General features: G+C 49.1%; 1 protein-coding gene across 1 annotated transcript in view; it reads right to left on the bottom strand.

Annotated features, from left to right (window-relative positions):
- Positions 1-7,131: 7,131 nt before the first annotated feature.
- The window catches only part of LOC129696878 (G-protein coupled receptor 6-like), a 6,675-nt gene continuing 3,806 nt past the window's right edge, over positions 7,132-10,000 (bottom strand). The window contains exon 2 of the mRNA XM_055634955.1: positions 7,132-9,366. Coding sequence (XP_055490930.1) covers positions 8,316-9,341 — 1,026 coding nt within the window. The 5' untranslated portion in view covers positions 9,342-9,366 and the 3' untranslated portion in view covers positions 7,132-8,315. The remainder of the gene's footprint in view (positions 9,367-10,000) is intronic.

The raw sequence follows: 10,000 nt of genomic DNA on the forward strand, positions 1-10,000 counted from the left end.
GGCCCTTCAAGCTCTGTATCTCTACACTCACAACAGCACCACATTGGCACAACATGCACCCTGAGGCAAATCAATCACATATTCTTCATTCAGAATTAACTATTTGTTATCTCTGTCCAATTTTAGGTAAATGTTGAAGAGTCCAATTTTAAGTTACCACTAACTAATCCTCCCCAATCTCTTTTCTACCCTTCATCCACTCCCCTCTTTCCCCCCCATCTTCCCTACCCAGATCCCCCCACTTGGACTATAAGATTGTTAAGGGCTTGGACACGCTAGAGGCAGGAAACATGTTCCCGATGTTGGGGGAGTCCAGAACCAGGGGCCTATTTCCTTCGCTCCGTAGATGCTGCTGCACCCGCTAAGTTTCTCCAGCATTTTTGTGTACCTTCGATTTTCCAGCATCTGCAGTTCCTTCTTGAACACATGCCACACAGTTTAAGAATAAGGAGTAAACACTTTTTCACACAGAGAGTTGTGAGTCTGTGGAATTCTCTGCCTCAGAGGGCGGTGGAGGCCGGTTCTCTGGATGCTTTCAAGAGAGAGCTAGATAGGGCTCTTAAAAATAGCGGAGTCAGGGGATATGGGGAGTAGGCAGGAACGGGGTACTGATTGGGGATGATCAGCCATGATCACATTGAATGGCGGTGCTGGCTCGAAGGGCCGAATGGCCTACTCCTGCACCTATTGTCTATAACTTATGAACTTGTGGGTTTCCTCTGGGTGCTCAGGTTTCCTTCCAACTACCAGAGACATGCAGGTTTGTAAGTTAATTGTCCTCTCGTGTGTAGGGAGTGGATGCAACGGTGGCATGAAGTAGACCTGGTGTAAACGGGGTGTTCACTGGTCGGGGGGTGGAACTGAGGGGGTTCGACAGCAAATGGCTGCTCCTTTCAATGGCATTTACACAAGAATATGGCCTGGTCTTTCCCCCAGGGAATGTTAACATTTTAGCACCACCACATGCAATAAATCTGATGCCGGTTCCTTGTTTATCGCACCGTATAAATAAACTCCCAGAATATTTCATTGCCTTTGGAAAGCATGATCAGATAAAAGACTATTTTCGAGGCAATTGGAGCAGGTAGATGATATGAATCGACATTGGGTGTAATGTGGTTTCAATGACACAAGTAACCAAGCAACTGCATCTATTACAATAACTCATTGTCATGTGGGGAATGAGTTTTGGATGAAATTAATAACTTGAAATTGTGAGCCGGGGTAATTAAATAAATTGTTTTGTTTCTCTAAAGATCTCAGAGTTGGCTTTTTCCTCTCCTTTCATAAAATGTGTAATAAGACAACTTTCCCCACTGAGATTATATAATATATCGTTTGGAAATTGTGACGATGACCTCTCCCTTCTAATGCCCAGTTATGTTGTAGATTTGACTTTAGTGGACATTTTTGATGAACCTTTAGTTTAACGTTAGCAGCGGTAGAGTTGCTGCCTCACAGCGCTAGAGACCCGGGTTTGACCCTGACCACGGGTGCTGTCTGGACGTAGTTTGTACGTTCTCCCCGTGACCTGCGTGGGTTTTTCTCCGGGTTTCTCCCGGTTTCCTCCCACACTCCAAAGACGCGCAGGTTTGTAGGTTAATTGGCTTCGGTGGCGAATGCAGTGACGCGCAGTAACGCACAGCGCCCCAGGGTTTTTTAAATGCTCAAAATCCTCGCGCGTCATGTGCTGGCAGCTCACTCATGGCTGGTGGGCTGGCAGTTGACTCACGGCTATTCCTTGAAATTCTATTTCAAGCAGGGTGCAAGGCCACCAAATTTAAATACAGTTTCCTTCCATTTCAAGCACGGTGCAGGGCCACCAAATTCAAGTGCAGTTTCATGCCATTTCAAGCAGAGTGCCAGGCCACAGAATTCAAGTGCAGTTTCATACCACTTCAAGCAGAGTGCCAGGCCACAGAATTCAAGTGCAGTTTCATGCCATTTCAAGCAGGATGCAAGGCCACCAAATTCAAGGGGCAGGTCATGTAGCGAAAGCAGGGACTCTGCAGAAGGACTTGGACAGGTTGGGAGAGTGGCAGATGGAATATAGTGGAGCAAAGTGTGGAGTCATTCATTTTGATCGTGGGAATAAAGGTGTCGACTATTTTCTAAATGGGGTGAGAATCTATAAATTAGAGGTGCAAAGGGACTTGGGAGAGCTGGACCAGGATTGCCAAGAAGTTCATCTGCAAGTCAAATCGGTAGTAAAGAAAGCAAACTCAATGCTGGCATTTATTTCAAGAGGGCATGTGTACAAAAACAGGGATGTAATGCTGAGGCTCCATAAGGCTCAGCATAGGGTGGTAAATAGATAGGGTGGTAAAGAAAGCTTTTGGTATGCTAGCCTTTATAAATCAGAGCATTGAGTATAGAAGCTGGGATGTAATGTTAAAATTGTACAAGGCATTGGTGAGACCAATTCTGGAGTATGGTGTACAATTTTGGTCGCCAAATTATAGGAAGGATGTCAACAAAATAGAGAGAGTACAGAGGAGATTTACTAGAATGTTGCCTGGGTTTCAACAACTAAGTTACAGAGATAGGTTGAATAAGTTAGGTCTTTATTCTCTGGAGCACAGAAGGTTAAGGGGGGACCTGATAGAGGTCTTTAAAATGATGAGAGGGATAGACAGAGTTGATGTGGACAAGCTTTTCCCTTTGAGAATAGGGAAGATTCAAACAAGAGGACATGACTTCAGAATTAAGGGACAGAAGTTTAGGGGTAATATGAGGGGGAACTTCTTTACGCAGAGAGTGGTGGCGGTGTGGAATGAGCTCCCAGTGGAAGTGGTGGAGGCAGGTTCATTGGTATAATTTAAAAATAAATTGGATAGGCATATGGATGAGAAGGGAATGGAGGGTTATGGTACGAGTGCAGGCAGGTGGGACTAAGGGGAAAAAAAGTTGTTCGGCATGGACTTGTAGGGCCGAGATGGCCTGTTTCCGTGCTGTAATTGTTATATGGTTATATATATGGTTATCAGGCGCTGGTCAGGCAGCATTTGGAATACTGTGAGCAAGTTTTGGGCACCGTATCTGAGGAAGGATGTGCCGGCTCTGGAGAGGGTCCAGAGGAGGTTTTACAACAATGATCCCAGGAATGAGACTGGCCCTTGATTATGCTGGTGGCCTTGTTGAGGCAGCGTGAAGTGCAGATAAGCACAAAAACTTGGCGCAACTCAGCGGGCCAGGCAGCATCTCTGGAGAGAGGGAAGAGGTGACATTGTGGGTCGAGGCTGTTCTTCAGACCGAGAGGCAGAGTGAAGGGAAACAAGAGATATATTCAGTGATATGGAGAGATATAGAAAAAAAATCATTGACCACCGTATGCGATGAGTCTTCCCTTTTCTCCTCTTTTAACCCCGACCACATGCCACCCGTACAATAGTCCTCACGCTCCCTCCCCCTCCTCTCTGAACACCCACCCACCAGATCTCACCTCGATCTTTGTCTTCACCATCCCTCCTGCCCTCCTCCGACTCCCCACCCTCACCCTTGTCATGTCTTCACCATCCCCCCTGCCACCCCCCCACCCCCCCCCCCCCCTTTCTGATACGGAACTGCCTGCCCTCAACAGAGGCCTCACCTTCGCTCCCCACCGCCCCCATCTCAACTTATAGACAACAGGTGCAGGAGTAGGCCATTCGGCCCTTCGAACCAGCACCGCCATTCAATGTGATCATGGCTGATCATCCCCAATCAGTATTTAAGAAGGAACTGCAGATGCTGGAAAATCGAAGGTACACAAAAAAGCTGGAGAAAATCAGCAGGTGCAGCAGCATCTATGGAGCGAAGGAAATAGGCAACGTTTCGGGCCGAAACCCTTGGTTTCGGCCCGAAACGTTGCCTATTTCCTTCGCTCCATAGATGCTGCTGCACCCGCTGAGTTTCTCAGATTCAGATTCAGATTCAGATTCAATTTTAATTGTCATTGTCAGTGTACAGTACAGAGACAAACGAAATGCAACAAAATTCTCCAGCTTTTTTGTGTACCATCCCCAATCAGTACCCCGTTCCTGCCTTCTCCCCATATCCCTTAACTCCGCTATCCCTAAGAGCCCTATCTAACTCTCTCGTGAAAGTATCCAGAGAACAGGCCTCCACCGCCCTCTGAGGCAGAGAATACCTCTCTAGACCTCTTTATTTCTAACTGCCGGCGTGACATCAACTGTCTCAACTTTTCCACTCCCGTCACCCACACCAACCTTACCCCCTCTAAACGTAAAAATAAATTACCTGAAGATGGGTCTCGACCCGAAACGTCACCTATTCCTTCATTCCAGAGATGCTGCCTGTCCCGCTGAATTACTCCAGCTTGTTGTGTCAATCTACTGCTACACGCTTGTCCTGTATCTGAGATGCTTAGTTAAGATGCATCTAAGTGCTTGTGTGCAATGATACTTGTACTGAACTGCATGCAAACCTTGTTACGTGTGACAAATAAGGTCCCATACACTGCCAAATAAGGTGTGTAGAAGACATCTTTTCGGGTAGGCGGCGCGACTCTGGTCAGCAGCGGCCTCTGCAGCCCGTCCGCGTTTTTATTATTTTTTGTCTATGTTTCTATGTAGTTTTTGTTATTTTCTGTTGGGGTGTGTGTGTGTGGGGTGGGGGTGGGGTGGGAGGAAGGGGGTAACTTTTAAATCTCTCCCTGCACTGGAGACCCGACCTTTTCTTGTCGGGTCTCCGTTGTCGTTGGGGCTGCAATGAGGAGCGGCTTCCAACAGGAGAAGACCGGGGACTCTGGTGCCGACTCACCGTCACCGTCGCGGAGCTGGCCGAGTCCGGAGCGGGTGGAGCGGTGGTGGAGCGTTGGTGGTGGAGCGGTGGTGGAGCGCTGCTGCTGCTGCTGCTGCTGCTGCTGCTGCTGCTGCTGCTGCTGACTCGGAGGCTGCAACTGCGGGTCTGCGGACGGCGGCACCGGGAGCCCGCGGGTCCCTGGAGGGAGACCGCTTTTCAGGGCTCCTGCAATGGCGACTTCTCCCGCCCGAGTTGCGGGTCGAAGAGCTCCTGGAGCGGGGCCTGACATCACCGCCCCGCGCGGCTTGGAATGGCCGCGGGACTCTGCGAGCGCACGCCAGGGACTCTAACACCAAGACCCGGTGTGCGACCTCGCACCACCCGGCGTGGCTTTAATGGCCGCGGAACAATCGCCATCGCCAGCCGGGGGCTTTGACTTTGACTCTGACATCGGGGGGGGGGGGGGGAGAGTGCAGTGGAGAGATAAGTTTTTTTGGCCTTCCATCACAGCGATGTGATGGATTTTTATGTAAATTATGTTGTGTCTGGGGTCTATTTGTTTGTAATGTATGGCTGCAGAAACGGCATTTCGTTTGGACCTCAAGGGGTCCAAATGACAATTAAATTGACTATTGACTATTGACTATTGACTATTGACATGTCAATTGGTAGCAAAGTTATGCATTCTTGTACCCTTACATGGGTAGGACTGCACATAAAAAATAAAAAAAAAATCAGCAAATTAGCACCACGTACAAATACTGATTTCCTCAGCAAAATACTGATTTCCATGTACAACTAGAATACTGAAATGCTCTGACAAAAATTGGCAGCTCTGCGTATACCATGTGCGGGGATCGCTGGTCGGCACGGACTCAGTGGGCCGAAGGGCCTGTTTCCGCACTGTAACTCTGAACGAAACTAAATGAAACATAACGAGCCGTCGGCCTTCTAATATTTGTGTACAGTTCGTGTACAAAAAAAACCTTTATTTTTTTTCCCCACAGTAAACAAAATATGCATCTGAATTCACGACATTAATACAATCAATACACAAAAATAGAATATGTTGCAGGTTGCCGTACACTTCCCCGCTGCTGGAGAGCGGTCAGGAAATTCACCTATAAAGTGCTTGTTCGTTTCAATACTTCTCGCGTTATTCAACAGACAGTGACGTCCGAAGTCTCGAAACTTCCTTTAAAGAGGTTCCCTGGTGTTAAATATCACACTGGTTGGATTGAGAAGCAGTGTCCCGGAGTCACCCCCGTTCATCAGTCTGAAGAAGGGTCGCCTGTCCATTCCCTCCACAGATGCTGCCTGACCCGCTGAGTTCCTGCAGAACTTTGTACGAGTTTTGCTCAAGAGACCGTGATCTCCAATTCCTTGTGTATCCGCCTCCACCCTTCGTTGTTTGTCGCTTCCCGGGGTGATTTGGGCTTAAGGCATAAGAGTCATTAATGGTCCATTAAGTCATAGGAGCAGAATTAGGCCATTCAGCCCATTGAGTCTTCTCTGCCCTTCAATCGTGGCTGATCTATCTTCCCCTCTCAACCCCATTCTCCTGCCTTCTCCCCATAACCTTTGACACCCTTCCTAGGTCCCTCCCTACACGGGTCTCTACAGGCGAGACAAGAGTCATGGTGAAATATTCTGTACATCACCAAGTGCAGGAGAAACTCAGCGGGTCAGGCAGCATCTGTGGAGGGAATGGTCCGAGTGGTGCCCTCCACAGATGCTGCCTGACTGGCTGAGTTCCTCCAGCACTTGCTGTTTCACTCAAGATTCCATGTCTGCAGTCTTTGGTATTCGTTCATAAGTGATAGGAGCAGAATTAGGCCATTCGGCCCATCGAGTCTACTCCGCCATTCAATCATGGTGGATCCATCTCTCCCTCCGAACCCCATTCTCCTGCCTTCTCCCCATAAACCGATATCTAAGGAAGGATGTGCCGGCTCTGGAGAGGGTCCAGAGGAGGTTTACAAGAATGATCCCAGGAATGAGTAGGTTAACATATGATGAGCGTTTGACGGCACTGGGCCTGTACTCGCTGGAGTTTAGAAGGATGAGGGGGGAGGACCTCATTGAAACTCACCAAATAGTGAAAGGCCTGGATAGAGTGGATGTGGGGAGGATGTTCCCACTAGTGGAAACTTTTATTCACTGGCTTTCGACACTGGCTGAGACATTGTTCCTGTTTTAGTGCTTTTAATCTTTTAATTTTTTACTGTTTTTATAGTCCTGTCGTCTTAATGGTTTTAGTAGTTTGTAATAACTTTTTGTTGATTTCCCATGTACAGCACTTTGTGGTAACTGATGTTGTCTAAAAGCGCTTTATAAATAAAGTTATTATTATTATTATTATTAGTGGGAGAGTCTAGGATCAGAGGTCAGAGCCTCAGAATTAAAGGATTTTCGTTTCGGATGGAGAAGAGGAGGAATTTCTTTCGTCAGAGGGTGGTAAACCTGTGGAATTCTTTGCCGCAGACGTCTGTGGAGGCCAAGTCGGTGGCAAAGAATTCCACAGGTTCACCTGTTTTAAGGCAGAGATAGATAGATTGTTGAGTAGACTTGACGGGCCGACTGGCCTAATTCTGCTCCTATCACTTATGAACCGCTGACACCTGCACTAGTCGTGAAGATTGTCTCCAAATATTCAACACTGGGCAGTTACTCCAACGTGAAGTCTAATTTCTTTGTCACATTGAGTGGCCAGGCATTCACCGGGATCGAACTTGATTTCCCGCGGTGGGTCGCTAAGATGGCCGTGTGCATTCTTTCTACAAAGGCCCGTCTGGTCATTAAAGCACCCGCCGATCGTCTGGCTCGTTCAAGAAGCGGGTCTGGAATAGACAATAGACAATACACAATAGGTGCAGGAGGAGGCCATTCGGCCCTTCGAGCCAGCACCGCCATTCAATGTGATCATGGCTGATCATCCCCAATCAGTACCCCGTTCCTGCCTTCTCCCCATATCCCTTGTCCTATCCATGGACCTGTCTGTTTATCTCTTAAAGGTTGTGATAGTCCCAGCCTCAACTACCTCCTCTGGCAGCTTGTTCCATACACCCACCACCCGTTGTGTGAAGAAACATAGAAAATAGGTGCAGGAGGAGGCCATTCGGCCCTTCGAGCCAGCACTGCCATTCAATGTGATCATGGCTGATCATCCCCTATCAATAACCCGTGCCTGCCTTCTCCCCATATCCCTCGTCTCCACTAGCCCCTAGAGCTCTATCTAACTCTCTCTTAAATCCATCCAGTGACTTGGCCTCCACTACCCTCTGTGGCAGGGAATTCCACAAATTCACAACTCTCTGGGTGAAAAAGTTTTTTTCTCACCTCAGTCTTAAATGACCTCCCCTTGATTCTAGGAAGTTACCCCTCGGGTTCATAGAAAGATAGAAACATAGAAATTAGGTGCAGGAGTAGGCCATTCGGCCCTTCGAGCCTGCACCGTCATTCAATATGATCATGGCTGATCATCCAACTCAGTATCCCGTACCTGCCTTCTCTCCATACCCCCCTGATCCCTTTAGCCACAAGGGCCACATCCTATGAAATCCCAGAAGAGTCTAGACCTCGCTGGGCGACCTGGAGTGGAAGGATGTATTGGACTGGAAGCATCCACACAAGAGGAGCCACGTGGCCTTCTGTATCTCCTGGTTCTTGAAGGCGTAGATGATGGGGTTGATCATGGAATTGTAGGTGACCGGGAGGAGCGTGGCGTAGGTGTAGACCGCCGGATAGTCCTGGTCACCAACCAGGCAGTAGATGGTGAAGGGGAGCCAACTGGTGCCAAAGGTGCCCACAACGATGGCCAGGGTGGAGACGCTCTTCTTGGTGCTCATGGCACAAGAGGTGGCGAAGAAGTGTTGCTGGAGGGCGATCTGGTGAGCGTGGCGACACACTATCTTGCAGATCCTGACGTACAGGTGGAGCATGAGGCCAAAGTTGACCAGGAAGGAGATGGAGAGGACAGTCAGGTTGGCCTTGGTCAGAGGCCTGATGATGCTGCAGGTGGACTGGTCGCTGAGACAGTTCCAACCCAGTATGGGGAGCAGACCCAAGCAGATGGAGATACCCCAGGCCACCGCCAGCATGGTGTGGATGTAGACCACTGTCCTCTCGCTGTAGTAGGTGAGGGCATTGTACAGGGACAGGTAGCGGTCGATGGTTATGACCAGCAGGCTGTTGACCGAGGCGGAGAAGGAGCCGACCAGGAAGCCGACGGTGATCAGGTCGGCCGTCTGCCAGCGGGCCAGGTAGCGGAAGAAGAAGTTGAAGACCAGCCCGAGTCCGGCCAGAAGGTCGGCGGTGGCCAGGCTCCCGATCAGCTGGAACATGGGCGTCCGTAAGGCGGGGCTGTGGGCGATGATGGTGAGCACCAGCGCGTTCTCGCAGGCGATGACCGAGCCCGAGATACACAGCATGACATGCCAGGGGTCTGCCGCCTGCCACTGACCCTGCCCCGGCCCCTGACCCTGACCCTGCCGCTCCCGCTCCTGCTCCAGCAGCCGCGACTGCAGCTCCAGCGATGAGTTGTTGCCCAGAGACAGCCAGCCCGACACGTCCACAGTCTCATTCACTGCTTCACCCATCGCATCGACCACAGGCGCCCAGCTCCTGCAAAACACAACCCCCACAGGCTGACACAATGCAGAGATACACACACACACTCACACACACACCGACACTCTCAGCGTTGACAGGTGTTGCTCTCTTGTATATATTGATTTCCATTTTAAATCGATTTTTGTGTGTAAATTGATTTTTGTACCATAGTATGTATATACACACACAATATATATACACACCAAATAACCATATAACAATTACAGCACGGAAACAGGCCATCTCGGCCCTTCTAGTCCGTGCCGAACACTTATTCTCACCTAGTCCCATATACCTGCACTCAGACCATAACCCTCCATTCCTTTCCCATCCATATACCTATCCAATTTATTTTTAAATGATAAAATCGAACCTGCCTCCACCACCTTCACTGGAAGCTCATTCCACACAGCCACCACTCTCTGAGTAAAGATGTTCCCCCTCATGTTACCCCTAAACTTCTGTCCCTTAATTCTCAAGTCATGGTTCTTGAAGGCGTGAATGATGGGGTTGATCATGGAATTGTAGGTGACCGGGAGGAGCGTGGCGTAGGTGTACCTGTACATAAACTCGCAATAGACCTATAGCCCTTTATTGGTTGCTACATGTTCTTGCAGCTGTAAGCAGTACAACACAATGGCAAGTT

Source organism: Leucoraja erinacea, chromosome 5, assembly GCF_028641065.1.
Source record: "Leucoraja erinacea ecotype New England chromosome 5, Leri_hhj_1, whole genome shotgun sequence".
Lineage (NCBI taxonomy): Eukaryota > Metazoa > Chordata > Chondrichthyes > Rajiformes > Rajidae > Leucoraja > Leucoraja erinaceus.